At 41.3% G+C, this 18376-nt stretch overlaps 1 protein-coding gene across 1 annotated transcript in view; it reads right to left on the bottom strand.

The window, feature by feature from the left end:
* Positions 1-18376, bottom strand: part of SUSD1 (sushi domain containing 1) — a 259310-nt gene that overhangs the window by 45389 nt on the left and 195545 nt on the right. Inside the window, exon 21 of the mRNA XM_089670946.1 lies at positions 3644-3683. Coding sequence (XP_089527072.1) covers positions 3644-3683 — 40 coding nt within the window. The remainder of the gene's footprint in view (positions 1-3643; positions 3684-18376) is intronic.

Genomic DNA, 18376 nt, shown 5'->3' with positions numbered 1-18376 from the left:
GCTAGAGAGCAAACATTTTTGCCTTCTACATTCCCAACAGGCATTTGTGCCAATTGGAATTGTATGTTTGGTCTATGTGAGTGGCTAGGAACAGAATAAATACTTGTGCAAAAATGTGTAAAAATTTGCAATATTAGCTAAGTCTAGCAGATTAAAGTACGTAGATGTCAACTGTAACTGAACGATATTTAATTTGCTAAAGCATTGCACGTAATAAACAATTGCTAAAGGAGCATCAAAAGCAAATTATTGTAAACAGAAGGAATGTAAATATACCATGATCCTTAAGGCACCTTCAAACCCTTATGATGTGCACACGTAAACACACGTTATGAAGCACATTACTATATGTTGCATTAACGGCTTCCTGTTCACCCTATAGCAAAAGTACTGCTACAGGGAGGCACGGGTGCGCAAAATCATATACGTGAGTTTGCATTTCCAGGTAGGGGGCGCGTGTGCCCGACCCGCACCACCATTCGTGGCTTCGACTGTCAATCACTGAGTCCCAGCCGGTAATTACTTGCCGACACCCGGTGATTGCTGAGCATCTCCAATGGGGGGGAGAACTTTGTGTAAACAAAATAGTTCTCTCCCCTATCAGCTCCTGCACACTGCTTTGCATGGCTCTGCATAGCACAGCCATGCAAAGCAGTGTGCTTACAGTGATGCACAAACACAGGACACGATGTAAAATAGCATACAGTTAACCCTTTGATCTCCCCTCATGTTCACCCCTTCCTGCCCAGTGCCATTAGTACAGTGTCAGTGCTTTTTATTAGCACTGATCACTGTATTGGTGTCACTGGGGATGTCAGTGACACCAAGTCAGTTTCCTCCAGTGTCACAATGCCCGCCACAGTCCTGCTATAAGTCGCTGATCGCCGCCATTTCTAGTAAAACTAAAAAATCCAAATATATATAGCACCATTTGTAAACGCTATAACTTTCACATAAACCAATTAATTTACACGTATTGGGATTTTTTTTTTTGCAAAGACATGTCACAGAATACATTTTGGCCTAAATTTATGATTTTTAAGAGTTTTTAAAAATGTATGTTTAATAGCAAAAAGTAAAAAATGTTTAATTCTTAAAAATTGTCCTTTTTTTTTTTTATAGTGCAAAAATAAAAACCACACAGGCAATCAAATTTCACCAAAAGAAAGCTCTATTTGTGGGAACAAAAGGTTGTAAATTTCATTTGAGTGCAGGATTACATGACCGCGCAATTGTCAGTTAAAGTAAAACAGCGCCATAAGGCAAAAAATGGCCTGGTCAGGAAGGGGGGTAAATCCTCAGGAGGGCAAGTGGTTAAGGCAGCCAATTCATTCATAATGAGTTGCCAATGAAAGTGACCATTTTTCCTGACGTAGAACACAACTGAAGATAGTGCACACTGTGCATTGTGTTGCATTGCAATGCAGGTCTTTTGCCTTAGTACGATGGGGTGCACTTCAAAATAAGGGCTCCTTGACCCTCATATGGAAAGGGAGCCTTGACTGATGGGGGCATGACTTGAAATTGGGCGTGGTTACAAGTGCTGTGTAAATTGGCCGAAGTCTTTTGGTCAGATGACTTGAGGTGAAGGGGTGGGGCCTGAACTAATTTATATTGCTGATCTGAGATAAAACCTTGATATTTGAAGAACTGCGTTTTGGAGGAGTTACCCACCCGCCTGCCCTGTTGTTGGTGTGTCACAGCTTCTACAGCAGATTTTGGACCTTGCCAGCGATAAACTTGCCATAATGGGCTTTGCCCTTGATTGGAATGTTGGAATTGGTCTAATGTCTGTCCAGCACTTATGGTAACGTCCAACCCCTTGAGACTTTATTTATTTCAGGTACGTATATAGAGCCGTCCACTTACGCAGCGCTTTACACATATATATTGAACATTCACATCAGTCCCTAACCCTCAAGGGGTGTACAATCTAAGGTCCCTAACCCACATTCATACATACACATATTAGGGCCAATTTAGACAGGAGCCAATTAACCTCCCAGCATGTCTTTGGAGTGTGGGAGGAAACTGGAGCACCCAGAGGAAACCCACGCAAGCACAGGGAGAACATGCAAACTCCATGCAGGAGGCGCCATGGTTGGGAATCAAACCCATGACCCATTTACTGCAAGGCAGACATGCTAACCACTAAGCCACTGTGGTTTAATGTTAAAATGTGCTCACAGTACAACTGTGACTGGCACTGGTTAAAATGGTTCATTTGAATTGGTCAGTGTTTGAATTTAAATAAAGCTGTGGCCTTGCTGTTTTTTCCAATTAAATTGTTCTACGTGCGTTTTTCTTAGATGGGGGCAAGGTTAACCACTTCCTGTCCGGCCGCTGTATATAAACGGCCGGACAGTGGCAGTGCAGGATCGGGTGGCCGTTTATAAACAGCCTCCCCGCCCCCTGCTTGTGTGCGCTCCCTGGGAGAGGTGTGAGGTCCCGATCATGTGATCACTGATTGGCCAATCAGTGATCACATGAAGAGTAGTAAGCAATGATGTCACTTCTGACATCATTGCTTACTACATGTGAAATCTGTGAATGATCACAGAGGTCACATGGTACAGGGCTATTCACAACAGTCTTGTACCATGTGACAAGCTGTGACCAATCACAGCTCACACAGTATTTCTCAATGACTGCAAGAATGCAGCCAGAGAGAAGGAGAAAGGATTGCTTTTACAACCTTTATGGGTGTACCAGCAAACAGTGTAAAAAAAAAAATCTTCATAACCCCCCACAAGTAGTACAGTGTACAGTACAGTAGAACCATGGTGACACTGTACTGCTAGGGTGACAGTATGTAAAAAAAAAAACACATAAATAATATTAAAAAAAAATTAAAATGTAAAAATATTTTTTAAAAATTATAATAAAAATATAACTGAATACATGTTGGCCAAGATTTATGAAGAAAGATTATTTATTTTCAAAATTGTATAAGAAAAACACTTTTTTCAAACTTTTTGGACTTTTCACTTATATAGCAAAAAAAATAAAACTCCCAGTGGTGAATAAATACCACCAAAATAAAGCTTTATCTGTCTCAAAAAAATGCTAAAAAATTCATATAGGTACAGTGTTGCATGACCGTGCAATTGTCATTCAAAGTGTGACAGCTGAAAGCTGAAAATTGGCTTGGACAGGAAGGGGTGAAAGTGTCCGGACTTGAAGTGGTTAAGGTAATATCAATTGGAATTCAGGCCTATGCTCATCAGCAGTCATGAATGGTACAACAACGCACGCATACAGCGGTACCACAACACACGCCTACTGCGGTACCCCAACACACGCCTACTGCGGAACCATAACGCACGCATACAGCGGTACCACAACACACGCCTACTGCGGTACCACAACACACGCCTACTGCGGAACCATAACGCACGCATACTGCGGTACCACAACGCACGCATACAGCGGTACCACAACACACGCCTACTGCGGTACCACAACGCACACATACTGCGGTACCACAACGCACGCATACAGCAGTTGCACACTGTACTGCAATGCACTGGTGTATCGCTGGCCTTATACATTGTGTACATTATAAATGAATCTCTTTAGAAACACCATTACCTGCATGTCAGGTAGTTGCTGTTAAATGCAACGTCATATGTAATATTCTCACCTTTAATCTCTGCCACAACTATGCATGTGTGTGTTTTCATCTGAAAAACAGGAAAAACATAAATGCGTTAGTATCAAAATAGATAGGCAAACAGTATATTTCTCATAGTTGACATCTGCCTAGGGGTAGGTCAACTGTTCTTCCTATGACATTGTCTGCATCTACTGATAGGTAGCTGAGGCACTAGCCATTGTATTGTAGGATAGAGGCTTGGGGTAGTTCTATTATACTTCCTGCCCCACAAGGATAACTGTCCTCTTGATTCCTGATATATACTTCACCAGTTGACAGCCAAGCCTATCACACTAACACGATCAGATGTTAAAGCTCCTCAAGAAACAATGAGGCTGGGGGCATAAAAAAGGCAGTTTGTCTTCTGTGAAACTGTGACCCTATTCTGCCACTTTTGTCATAGATGTATAGATTCAAAGAGAATAAGATGTAAGTGCACTGATTATTAGTCTACAAACAAAAAGTAGGGACAACACTAATGGCCTGGCTTCCCTGCACTAGCAAGCAGGATGGCAGCCTGACCCTTTATACAATAAAACAACGGGACATCACCAACACTCCTTGCAAACATGCACACTCATTTACTAGTACAATGTCTCAGTCAAAAAAGCCAATGTTTCAGAGCTGTGTAGGGTCCCTTCCTCAAGGTGATGTAGTGGCAACTCGCAATGCAATGAAACGTATATAAGCAGTACAAAAGTGAACATGCAGAACCAAGCCCTCTTCCCCTAGTGATGTCAAAACCCCCCAGTACTGTCACAGTGACATAATCCTGCCTAAAACAACTACAATGCTACACTAAAAAAACTAAGTATATGCAGGGGATTATTCCATATCAACATAATTTCAATAAATTATTGAATAATTTTAATATCAACATCCATATCAATACATAGTTACATAGTCTGGCTAAAAAAAAGACAAAAGTCCATCCAGTTCAACCATTAAAAAAAAAAGTTATAATCCTATACCCACAGTAGATCCAGAGGAAGGCAAAAAACCCAGCAAAACATGATCCAATTTGCTCCTGCAGGGAAAACAATTATTTCCTGATCCCCCAAGAGGCAATCAGATATTCCCTGGATCAACTTAACTATAAATGTTAGTATTCTGTGTTATATAATAGTTATATTCTGTGTATCTAAGAAAGAATCCAGACCTTTTTTAAGCAATCCACTGAGCTGGCCAGAACCAACTCTTGAGGCAGTCTATTCGACATTTTCACAGCTCTCACTGTGAAGAAACCTTTCCGTGTTTGGAGATTAAATTTCTTTTCCTCCAGACGTAAAGAGTGCCCCCTTGTCCTCTGTGATGATCTCAGGGTGAATAGCTCTACACCGAGTTCACTATATGAACCACTGATGTATTTACATATAAACAACCAAAAGTGTATGAAAAGTACCTTAAAACCAGAAAAAAACGCACAGGTGGCACTATAAAAACATGATTTGGCAGTGGCATCGTTGTTGCCTAGCAACCTCATGTTTCTCAGTGCCTGCCCATCACAGGGAAGTGTACAGGAAATCCTGCCAACATGCTGCTGATGTGGTACATGAGCATTCAAATTAGCAAACATACGCACAAATTCGTAAATTCTAGATGGCTATGGAGTCTGCTTAGAATCCATAACAACTGCCACTGTCCATAAAATCAACTGTGAATGCATCTCACATGGAAAACATGACATATTGTACAATGAGTGGAAATCAAAAAGGAAAAAAAGGGCCAAAAAGAAAACAAACCAAGTACATACATACTGTATGTATTATAGGCATCATAAGGGGGCTGTGATGTCAGGAGGGGGGAGCTGTGGGGGGGTTGTGATTTCAAGGGCGACTGCGATTGCATGGCAGGCTGTAATGTAAGCAGGGCTGTAATGTTGGGGGGGGGGATGATTTGAAAGAGGGGTCTGAGGACACTGATGTAAAGGAGGGCTGTAATGTAAGCAGGGCTGTAATGTTGGGGGCTGTAATGTGAAGGACCTGAGTCATAGAACAAAACTAAGATTCGGACCTCTGTAGAAAGAAAATGTTACCAGCTGGACCACCATGAATTTTATTTCAGTACCCCTGCACTACAGTCACTACGAGCACACATCTATGGCCAAGACTAGACACTGAAAGGAGTGCACACCTTATACTTCCCATGAAGTATAGAAGTTACTAGGGTGAGAGTTTCTACATCAGCAAATATGCAGTAACAGCTTATGCTGTAAATCATTGGTACTATTAGTTTTGTTATTTAGTTTTACACAAGTTTTTTGTAAAATAATATATTGCAGCTAAAATTACCATGTTCAAAAAATGCAAGATAAATATTATGATAAACTGGTATAAGCAATATATCTATATACAAGGAAAACAAATATAAATGCATCTGCCAATTTTCTCTTTGAAAAGCATTTTTTTTTAGATATATACAGTATGTGACAGTCGTGTCATACTTTTTTAAATCTGCATATAAATACATACTATATCTGTGTTTTATGACGATTATGAAATATGAATATCTACTGTAAGTAGTGGTCTTATGTCAAATAATACAGAAATGTGATCTCAAGTAACCCAGCTCATACCATGAAAAAGTCACATGCTGAAACATTTTTTTTCTCCCTTGTAACTTCCTTTGGTATACACAAAATACTTACTAGAGGGATTGGACACTAAATATTAAAGGAATCATAGTGTGATTGTATTTATGTTCTTTATTTATTATGTTAAGTGCTAAAAAATAAACTTTTTAAAAAAGTTATGCTTATTTTTTAAGTCAAGTGAATATGAAATGTTAAAAATTTATATTTTATGTTTACATTTTTAGACAAAGTGTGGAGGTCCTGGCTCAATTTGATATGTTTACTTCACTATTCTCACTGTATCTCTTCTGTTAACCACTTGCCGCCCAGCCACCACATATAAACGGTGGCAAGGCGGCGCTCGTAGGCAAAAGCACGTTTTAAAACGGCTGCCTTCAAAACAGGTAGGAGGCACGCGCCCGCCCTACCTGTCCCGCGGGTGTCAGCAGTGGGTGTCAGCCGACGGGTCACAGCCGTTTTCCCGCGATTGCCGGTGATCGCTAACACAGAGCAGGGCTGCATTGTTTACACACAGTCCTGTTCTGTGTCAGTTCTCTGACAGCTTGTGAGAAGCTGCAGAGTTTCTCTCCCTAGATCAGCTCCCTCCCCCCATCCAGTACACACCCCCGCCCCCTAGTAAAACACTCCCCTTACACTGCAAATTCTAAAAATGTTAACCCCTTCTTCCCCAGTGACATTAGTACAGTTTCAGTGGGTTTTTTTCACTGATCACTGTATTGGTGTCACTGGGGATGTCAGTGACCCCAAGTCAGTTCCCCCCCAGTGTCAAAATGTCCGCCGCTGTCCCGCAGTCCTGCCATAAGTCGCTGGTCGGCGCCATATGTCGCTGATTGCCGCCAAAAGTTGCTGATCGGCGCCATTATTAGTATAAATAAAAATTAAAAATTCCAGTATCTTTCCCGCCATTTGTAAACGCTATAACTTTCACGTAAACCAATTAATTTACACATATTGGGATTTTTTTTAGCAAAGACGTCGCAGAATGCATTTTGGCAGAAATTTATGACTAAATTTGATTTTTGCATTTTTTTTTTTACTGGACATGTTTTATAGCAAAAAGTCCAAAATATTGTTTTTTTTTCCTCAAAATTGTCAGCCTTTTTTTTATAGCGCAAAAAATAAAAACCGCACAGGCGATCAAATACCACCAAAAGAAAGATCAATTTGTGGGGAATAAAAGGATGTAAACTTCATTTATGTACCGTATTGCATGACCACGCAATTGTATGTTAAACTAGCGCAGCACTGTATAGCAGGAAAATGGCGTAAATTGCAGTATTTATACCATAGTTTGTAGATGCTATAACTTTCACACAAAGCAATCAATATACACTTATTGGGATTTTTTTTTACCAAAAACATGTAGCAGAATACATTTTGGCCTAAATTTATAACTAACTTTGAGTTTACTATATATTTTTTATAGCTGAAAGTAAAAAATATTGTTTTTCTTCAAAATTTTTGGCCTTTTTTTGTTCATAGCGTGAAAAATAAAAAGCACACAGGTGATCAAATTACACCGAAAGAAAGCTCTATTTGTGTGAAAAAAGGACGTAAATTTTGTTTGGGTGCAGCATTGCATGACCGCGCAATTATCAGTTGAATTAGTGCAGCGCCGAGTAGCAAAAAGAGGCCTGGTCATTAAGGGGGGTAAATCCTCAGGTGCTCAAGTGGTTAAAAAAAAAAAAGTTTTATTAAGCTCAATAGCTAAAACTGTTACATTTACATGACACACCTGAAAGTAGAATTCCAAGCTCCACCTCACTAATCTTAAAAATGCTACCTCCTCCCACCTATAACCTAGGCTTGATGGGTAGGTGCAGCATGATGTGATGGGCAGTAAGCACACAGAGTCCTGATTTGCAAAAGGTGATGTATTTGTAGCACTACCCCCTTAGGAGTTGCTGAATTATTTTCGAGCTCCCTGTGGCTCTGGACCCCTTTCTGAAAGCCCAGCACCTGCTGACACCACAGACCACTCTTAACTGGAATAAATCACCACCAGAAAGTAAACTCACACACTGAATAATGAAGTAAACTAATAAGAAGTTTATAGCAAGCTCCAGTATAGCTTGGTTACACAGCTTAAACAGAATTGGCATGTGTATAATCAATACCTTCAACCTGAGGTGGTCTTACAGTCCCCAGTGAGCAGCGAGAACTATCAAATGGGTAACTCACTTTGGGCCCTCAGGACCTGAAGGCAAGGAGAATATATAAAAAAAAATAAGGAAAAGATCTCCCCAAAACAACCAAAGTTCTTTAAAGGCAGTGAAAGTGTCTGTGTTCTGCACACATGATGGTTCCTAGTTGGTGCACAGTGAGAAGAAGTGTGGATTATGATTCTCTGAGGAACAATGCAATAAAGAGAGGGAAGAACAGCACTCCCCCTGCAAGCAGCAATTTACCGGTGTAATGTTCCTTTAAGGCACTAGTCACTAGTGAATCTAAAGCAACAAGAGGCTAAGCTGGTAAAAGTGATTGTTGGCACAGGGCAACTCTTCTCTGGACCACAAGACTATTGGTGTGACGATTGTGCGCCATAGAGACATGGACGCTGTACATGACAGCCATCTTGTTAGGTCTCAGCCATGTTCTCTCCTGTCCTCCCTTTTCAATGGAATGCATAGCTATAAGTTGAAACGGAGGTCAAAAGGATCTCTTATCCTAAATAAAACACAGATAGATCAGCTCCAGGGCTGTAAACCGCTAATTAGTCTGGTTCCAGGGGGTCTGCTTGAAAACCACTTTCCTCTGTCCGATCGTAAAACAATAACTCAGTCAGTCATTACCTGTTAGGCCATTAAGGCTAGAACGTGCCATAAAACCTACATTCCACATGAGTAATTTTTCATACAATTCAGAAACTTCAGCAGGAACTGGGCACACTAATATGAAGTATATATTTAGATAGATCATTTTAATATGAGTCACACAAGACCTTACATCACTATATAAGTACCTACAAGAGAGAAGAAACGGTCTCTTTTATCCTGAGCGACAAGGGTACCCTATGTTTGGTATCTTTGCGTTTGGAATATAATTCTAAATATTAATCTGCCAGTTGCTAGGATGCTACCTGTACCTATTGAAGGTTATTGACCTTAGTATGAAATTGTAAGGGATTTGGTCATAACCTTGGTTACCGCCTAACACCCATCCCCAAACTGGATGATTGGTCATTTGTTCTCAGGAGACACCCCTTTGATATGATAGAAAAAGATTGACAGCCTGGAGAAAGACAGCTCTTGTTTAACATCAATCAGGAACCATCTAAGAGACTTGAGAGCTAAGGCAACCTTTTTGTTCGGACAACTGGACTCTGCTAAAACCAAGGGAAATGCAATTATTCTGCCTTCTGAACTCCTCTCTTTTATTTCTCTGTTGTTTTATTGCTCTCTTTATATCTTTGTTACATCTTTTTCTGTAAATATTTTAATTGCACCATTTTGACCTTTTTAGTAATAAATCCTATTTTGAAAAGTGTTGAAACTGTCTCTAAAGCTTTTAATGCAAACTAAAGAATCCCTGTCTCTTGAAGAGTGCTACTGTATGTAATAATCCTCTGAATATATCTGTCTGCGGTGACAGTGTGTATTACAGACGCTTATACTAATATCATAGTGTTACTGCTAAGATTTGTGAGTTTCCTCCTTCTCTGTAAAAAGGTAGTGGTGGCAGCGTGAAGGGTTAATTGCGTAATTAACTTGACCCAGTAACAATCGCTCTCAGGCTGCTGGCACATAGATTGTAATGCCGCGTGTAGCAATTGTACGTACAAATATGGACGCGAACATACATTTTGCTAAAAACCCTCCATCTTGTGTCATTCTCACTCCAAAATCAATAACCCTCCCTTTCTGTTGAGTGGCTGGTGGTCTGTGTGTGTGCTGAGTTCAGGAGGGCACAGCTTGATACGCTTCATGGTTATAAACCCAATTAGTCTGCCAGACTCTTGCTTTGAGCTGATCGTAAAGCTATAAACCCGTCAGTCACTGGACTTGAAAAGCATTCCGAAATAGCAGTAAAACATATCTCATTTGGGAAACCACTTTTTCATACACTTTCATAACTTCTCATAGGAAATACATACAATAACACAAAACATATATTCAGATTGGTCAGTTTACTGCGAGTCACCTGATACCTTACACCCCTAGATTACATCTACCCAAGAGCAGAAAGCGATATCTCCTTAACCGTCCCAAGCAGATATGTCATATCTGGTACCCGGACATTCAGAATATCATTCTGCATATTATCCTACCAATGGATAGGATGCTACATGTACCTATGGAAGGTTATTGACCATGATATAAACTGCAAGGAATTTGGTCATAGCCTGAGTTCCCTGCCTAAACACCCCTCCCCAAATGAGGCGATTGGTTCTCTGCTTTAAGGAGACACCCTGCTCGGTTCCTATAAAAAAGGCTGTTATGCTGGGGAAGGGGGATGAAGAGATTTCTCCCGTTTAACATCAGGGACCAACTTTGGCACAAACGGTACCCTTTTGCTCAGGACCCTTGAATCTGCTTAAACTTCTTTCTGTTATCTCTCTGCTGTGTTTTTGCTCTCTGTATTTATATATATATATATATATATATATTGGCTACATCTTTTTCTGTAAATATTTTTATTGCACCATTTTGACCTTTTTAAGTTGGTGAGAAGGGCTGGGGGTCTGACACGGCGCCCGTCACACCACGAGCTGGAAAATCTTTGTGCAGGGCGCAGCTGAGAGTGGCATTGTTACACAAGTGACAGCATGGTGTGAGATCGGCTGATCCTTTGGTCACAAGTTGGTGAGAAGGGTGGGGGTCGGATGCCGCATTCCGTCACAATTGGCACAATAGGACAAAGTCTCCTTAGTAGAGTGAATTGATGACGATGATGACACAGCAGTGGTTCAGCCTGTGGACTGACTGTCCTGCTTCCAGCTTTGATGAAGGCTGTGCTAAGTGTGGTCAGACAATAGTGGCTGAAGGAACTAGGCCGCAACTTCTAACAACTATGTGCAGTGTCCATGACTGTGTGCAGGAAAAAGCAAAGGTGGAGCAAGAGTCAGCGTTCCCTGTCCTTGATAATGCTTGGGACTCTCTCACCCGAGGAATGGCATCTGGTGAGCACTAGCAGTCTCTCTCTCGTTCGATAAGGCCTCCTCACACTCCCTGGTCCCACCTGCAGCATTCCATCCCATCACCTGCTAGCAGATTAGCCTTCTCCATGGTGCAGCAAGGTCAGCGATCAGCAGACTCTCCTTGACTCCTCTCTCTCTCTTTCTCTCTCTCTCCACAGCTTGGTCTGGCCCTCGCGCAGTCAGCACAATCCCTCCCCAGATCACTCCCCTCTCACTGTCTGTCTCATCTCCCGAGCTTTCTTGTATATACGCCTCCATCCACACTCCATCTCCTCTGGGAAATGTAGTTCTTTTCTACACTGTTCCTTAGCAAAGTCCTGGGGTTCAGCATACAATTTCCATGGGGTGCTCTACAGAGTGTGAATGCCATTGTTCTGCAGGACACTGCCATCTTGTGTTCATTTTAACATCCTGCATCAACACTTGTAGCAGGGTGTTACACACTGTTACAGCAATTCAACAGCACAACCAAAACCAGGGGGGGGCTCCCCTGACTGGGAACACTCACAGAACTGCAGTGTAGTGACAGTGGTGTATCAAGAGCATCTGCCACAAGGAGCAAAGTGCAGCTTGGCAGGTCCATCCCAAAGGGGAAGCCTCCTGAGAAGGTAGACGTAGTCCCTGCTCTTTGCCTAATGCTAGCATTGTCCCTGCTAGACAGGGAACCTGTCCCTACTCTAGCCACTCGCATAAAGCGAGCCAGTCTTAAATACACTGCTTGACCCAAGATGGCCACCAGGGTCATATGAGACCAAAGCATCCAACTGCATCACTGTATCGTGTGACAGAGGAAGTTATAAAGAAACCCAGTTTCCCTCCACTTGTTCTCCCCTCTACATTGCCGTTACGGTCTAGCGCCACATGCAATGGAGAATACAGACTGTACCTGACTACAAACTAACCTCTGTAAAAAAGAAGTATATACTTCAGGCTGCTTTGGTTAAGACCCATAGGCTTCTATGACCCATCCGTTGTTGGTACTCCCTCTTCTCATCTGAAGCTGGCACTAGCAGAGGGGAGCCAGATCGTGTTACTGTACTAGACTGGGTTGAAAATAGGCAAATATATAAATCTTTCTTGCTGAGGATAGTCAGCATACTGTAAGTATTAGGAGTGGGGAGGGAGCATTTTTAAAGGCTAAGTTCACCTTTTAAAAAACTATTAAATGCACATAAATGTTGAAAAACAATTTTCATTTATTATCCTTTTTTTCAGGAGAATGCAGAGAATTGCACCCGCAATTAGCAGATTACAGGTGCAATGTCAGACTACTACAGACATTGCCCTACAGCTTTCAGCCTGTACCTCTATACATGCTTTCTGTTTGAAAGCTGTAGGAAGTGTCAACTACAAGAGACCTTACCAGTGCCCTTGCAGTTCATTGAAAACCACAATCTGTCTGCAGTTGTGGTTCATTCATTTACAATACCCACACTAAATATGGGTGCAACATGTAACGCATTACTAATGATAAGATTATCCTTTAAGATATGTGTAGCCTGGAATTCCACTTGAATGAGGCAGAGAATGACTCATCCACTCCTCTCCCAACTTGAGTGCCATTTCAGACTTTGGAGGGTAAAAACCATAATGCCCTGTGAATCTTGTGTCTTGATGCTCACTGTATTAAATATTTCTTTTTATAAAATTAAAGCCAAGTTCCAGCTTGGGAAAGACATAAACAGCCAAATTAGTCCCCAGCACCTTTTTAAAATAAAAACACAGCTTTAGCTGTAATTAGGGTTGCCATCTCATCCCTTTAAAACTGAACCTATATTGATTACACAGGAACTGAGGCTAATTTAATGCAGATATGGCACTAGGTGAGTTTAATTACCACCTTAATTAGCCACAGAACCTGTGTAATTAATATGTGTTCAGTTTTAAAGGGATGAGGTGGCAACCCTAGCGGCAATACTGATCTCCTCTCTGGCACTGTCCCAACAAACTCACCTACTTAGGGAACAAGAGCTAGTTCTCTTCCAGGTTGAATGACACCCAGAAATATTTCACTCACTTTCTGTAAACCCAGGGTGCCAAGGTCCCCCCAGCCCTATAATCACAGAAGAATGCTGCAGAGAGCAGAGGTACATTTAATATCATGAATCAGCAACATCATTAGGCTTTACCTTGCTATATTTAAAGATGGGTGTTTGTACTAAAACCATGTGCACACAATCAGGGGCGGACTGACCATTTGGAAACTTGGGCACTGCCCGAGGGCCCGGGGTCAGTAGGGGGCCCCATGAGATGCCCCTGGTACCTTTTCATAGGCTTTTTTGAGTTTGGGCAAGGACACAGGGGCCCCATGATCCCCTATTGCCCGGGGGCCCCATGAGTTGTCAGTCCGCCCCTGCACACAATATTGGTAGGAGATTAGTTCCCTGTCAGGTCTGTCCATGTTTTTCTTACAGTGAAACTGTGACCAGATTATTAAAGAATTTTAGGGTTGCCACCTCATCCCTTTAAAACCAAACACTTATTAATTACACAGGTTCTGAGGCTAATTTAATGCAGATAAGGCACTAAGTGAGTTTAATTGCCACCATAATCAGCCACAGAACCTGTGTAATTAATATGTGTTTGGTTTTAAAGGATCAGGTGGCAACCCAAAAGTATTTTCAGATTATAAACAAGCAGTAAAAGCACTTTAATACCTTCCCATTTGGCCTATAGCAGATTGAAGGCCGAGCGGGACACTCGCCAATGTGACTGAGCATCATATGACGTTCTGTCAAAACGAGCCTCTCATGCGGCCACGGGGACGCAGCACGATCTGTCACTGACTGTGTCCACGGGACACAGCCGATGACATATCACTACACCGGCCCGTTGCCAGTGTCATGTGACCGCTGTTACCAATCACAGCAGATCAAATGTCAATTGTATACAATGGATGGCTTCCTGCCATGCCATTCATTGTATACAATTATGTTGTTAGCTGTGACTGGTCAAGGCAGTCACATGGTACAGACAGGGCCAATCAAAGCCCACCTGTATCATGTGATCAGCTTTGCCCAATCACAGCTAATCACAACAAAAGACTGAATGAATCAGTTTCATTCAGTAACAATGATTGCAAATATCAATTAAATACATTGGTATTAACAATCATAATGTGTTAAAAAAAAAAAATTCTGATAATTTTCCCAGAGTAGTTCAATGTTACTATGGTAACATTATACTGCTTTGGTCACAGTGTGCTGAAAAATAAAATAGTAAAAAAAAGAAAAAAATTTAGAAAATTAAAACAAAATAGAAACATTTGAAGAAAAATACAAATTCAATTATTATTATTATTTCCACCAACGAAATGTAGCAGAATACATTTTGACCTAAATTTATGAAGAAATTGTATTTATTTTCAAAATGTTATAACAGAAACAAAGAAAAGTGCGTTTTTTTCAAATGTTTCGGGTGCTTTTTGTTTTATTTAGCAAAAAATAAAAAACTCAGTGGTGATTAAATACCACCAAAAGAAATCTCTATTTGTGTGAAAAATTTTTAAACATTTCATATGGGTACAGTGTTGCATGACCGCGCAATTGTCATCCAAAGTGCGACAGCACTGAAAGCTGAAAATTGGCTTGGGCAGTCATTAATGACCATGGTGCTGCAAGAAACAGAATAAATCTGCAGGTGTGGTGAGCAGTAACCTGTACAAATCAATGACAGGCTGACATGTGCCACAGGCCAATGTAAGATTAGCTACAGTCCTGTCAGCATTGGGGCCCGTTAACTTTCAGGCCCCTTAACTCTGAGAGCATTTGTAATTCACAGAGTAAAGTGAATACAATCCCTTTTGCAGAACTCCTCACAGCTGCAAATAGTAGCAAACACCAGCCAATTAAACACACAGTGGTTGGCATTAGGCTTCTCACCACCCTGAGGCACTGGGGATGCCTTTCTAGGGAATCCTTCCTTGATGGATGTTCCTACAAATAGGATAGCTGTGGATTGAAGAAAAGCCACTGTTCTTCTGACTGGATGAAGGCCTCTGTGATGGCAGCAACTGGAGGAGGGCCAGGTGAAAGTCAGCCCGCAAGCTGGGCCTCCTACTCAAGCCTGCATCTCCCCGGTGATCCGTGGAACTCTCTTTATATAGATAGCTGTCCATATTCAGTTTCTCTCCCATGCAGCCTGTTCCGGTGCACAGCAGAAGTCTTGTGGTCTCTTCACTCAGCTCTCTTGCTGGAAGCCCAGCTCACTCTGCACTGGTCTCCTAGTACACTAAGCTAAATGCAGCCCACCACGTGGACTTTCCTCCAGGGTCAGAATTTGCCTAGCAGCAGCACAATACAGAAATACATTACTCTCAGGAGCAAAGTACCTTACTATTCTTTCTTTTCATGCTGCCCATCTGTCCCAAGGATCCTGGCTGCTCAAAGTCTCCCTACTCATGGGTTCCTGGCTCAGGTGATTGGTTTCCCTGTTCTTCAAAGCACTGGTCTTTGGTGTACCCTGGCCATTCCTGCACACTCTGTCCATCTCCTCTCCGCTGGGTCAGGTGGTGGGGCTACAGTCCCACCAACAGTAGCAGCCAATCAAAATCTTCATTCCCCATTGCAGGGGCAAGCATAGCCTGAGGTTGGTTAAGGCCTTCCTTCCCACCTCCTTTCTCTTCATTGCTCTCTCCAGCAGGGAGGGAGCAGCCAGCTGTGTGAAAGGCTTGTCATCCTGCAAGGAGACTTAAAAGGTGTTGCCAGACAGCACCACTAAATATTTATCATGTGGTACATTCATTATTTTTCATGAATATATGTAAATTCATTGATTTTCTTCTGAAGTCCAGCTAGAGTAAAACAATGAGTATGCTTTAATGTCCCCTTCCTCAGCTGCATGTACTCACCTTTTCTCTCCTACTGCTCCATTCAACCTCCGAAAGCTAAAAAAAAAGGAAGCCCTGTGTAAGCTATGAGTGGCATTGGTAGGTAACATGTTAAAGCTGGTAATGAGGGGAGTTTGTACTTAGAGTGGCTGTCACTAAAACAAATCCTCAAAGTGTTCCTTGAAGAAATTTAAGTGTACAATCCAAACGCACATGTTCCTGCGTTAAAAATGGCTGTGTGTATAAGTGGGTGCTGCAGCGAACAGAATCAGCAAGGGAAAATGTCACCAGCACACTGAGGATCACCAATATGGGTCCAAAAGTTTTAATGAACGATCACATAGTTACAGCAAGGCAACGATTCGGAGTCTCACAGTGACCATGCCTGATGAAGGGGTCCTGCGAGACTCTGAAACGTTGCCTTGCTGTAACTATGTAATCGTTCATTATAACTTTTGGACCCATATTGGTGATCCTCAGTGTGCTGGTGACATTTTCCCTTCCTTGAAGAAATTTGACACACTGAAAGAGTTGATTTCTGAAAATTTTTCAGCAGGCAATTTCTCCTTACTACAGCAGCGATTAATGGTAGGTATATGGGAAAATAGATAAGAGCACCTATACAAGGAATAATTTGTTTTAGAAATTAAGTTATAGTGCTTCAAAAATATTACATTACATAGCATATCACATTACCCATATATAGCTAAGATATCAGCATAACATGGCCATAAGTGCTATGATTGCGTTGTATTTCATTTATTTTTTTTTATAAAAAAAACTGCATATATTTCGCAGGGAAAAGGCAAAGCAGAAAAACAGACTACTGTACATGAAAACTGTCCATGATGGCAGGTGTTTTAATGAATGTTCATTCAACATGCGTTTGTCCTAGTTGTAGGTAATAAATATAATTTTCTCTTACACTGAAAGCAGTCTAAGACTGCAGCAATCAATGCTACTAGTTCTTCGACTGTTTGAATAAAATTCACTGCTACAAGCTGCTTTAGCTAAATGCTCACCATCTTCAGTATATATACAGTATACCCACAGCATTGTAAATAAAGGAATTTTCTGTGAGTATGTAAATCATACTTTACATAGGTATGAATGTGACATAATTATGATGAAAATGTCTTTTGCTAGTCGATGGTCACACCTGCTATTTTTAAAATCATTTTACAGTGTTATTTGAATACGCTTCTTCACAGGTGTCCTTTATGAACAAGCTTTAATGTGGTTGTGTGGAACTGTGGTAAAGTCTCCCTCCCCACATTGTTATGCATTGAGTTTAATGTTATGGGGTACATTTGTAGGGGTTAAGTGCTGGCGTGGAGGAGGAGTAAAGGGATTCATAAAAATCTTCAGTTTTAAACCTTCCTAGCGGTAATCCCAAGTGTGGCTCTGGGTTAGTTTTCAGTACCAAAAGCGGTAACCCCGAGCCACACTGGGGATTACTCCATAGTGCTTCTCCTGCTTCCCCCCCATCCCGATTCCTAACTTGTCCTGCGATCCCGCGATGTCCTCCTGCTGTGTCCTCCGGCCATGTCCTCCGGCCGATGCCGGCATCCATTTTCCAGGTTCTGTTCCCTGCGAGCGTCAGTATGCACGGGGGCGGAACCGGCAGGAAATTCAAAAAAGTTAAAATATGACACACACAATACATTGTAATCTGTTAGAGTTACATTACTGTATGAAACCATTTCACCTAAATGTTGTCCCTAGTGCTTTGTCCAGTGCCCTGCCTGCACTTTTACTGTTCTTTATGCCTGGAAACTTGAGAACGTCCATGGCATCCAAAAAGCGTCCCTTTAGGTCAAAAGCGGTTTTTGTCCAGCTAGAGAACAGCGATAGTGAATTAGAATCACTTGCAGAATTAAGCGATAGTGATTTGTGGGGAAATTCGTCATCAGACACTGATAATATTGAATTAAATGTATTATTATATTATTTTTTTATATAATTATTTATTAAATGATATTTTATGAATTTGTATGTTTATTATACCCGGGATGTTTACTAGACTTTTGTTTGGACAAATTTAAGTTTTTCCTAAGAATTACAGGCCTACAATATAAAACAACAAATTTCCATGCAAAACAATGTACCACTTTGACATTCAAAAATATTGATTAGTTAGACCGCCATGGAGGTTAAGGTCAT

The sequence above is a fragment of the Staurois parvus genome, unplaced genomic scaffold (genome assembly GCF_062004578.1).
Source record: "Staurois parvus isolate SC_StPar_1 unplaced genomic scaffold, SC_StPar_1.0 ptg000096l, whole genome shotgun sequence".
NCBI lineage: Eukaryota > Metazoa > Chordata > Amphibia > Anura > Ranidae > Staurois > Staurois parvus.
The sequence above is the reverse complement of the archived record's forward strand: the minus strand, read 5'-3'. Positions and strand labels throughout refer to the sequence as shown.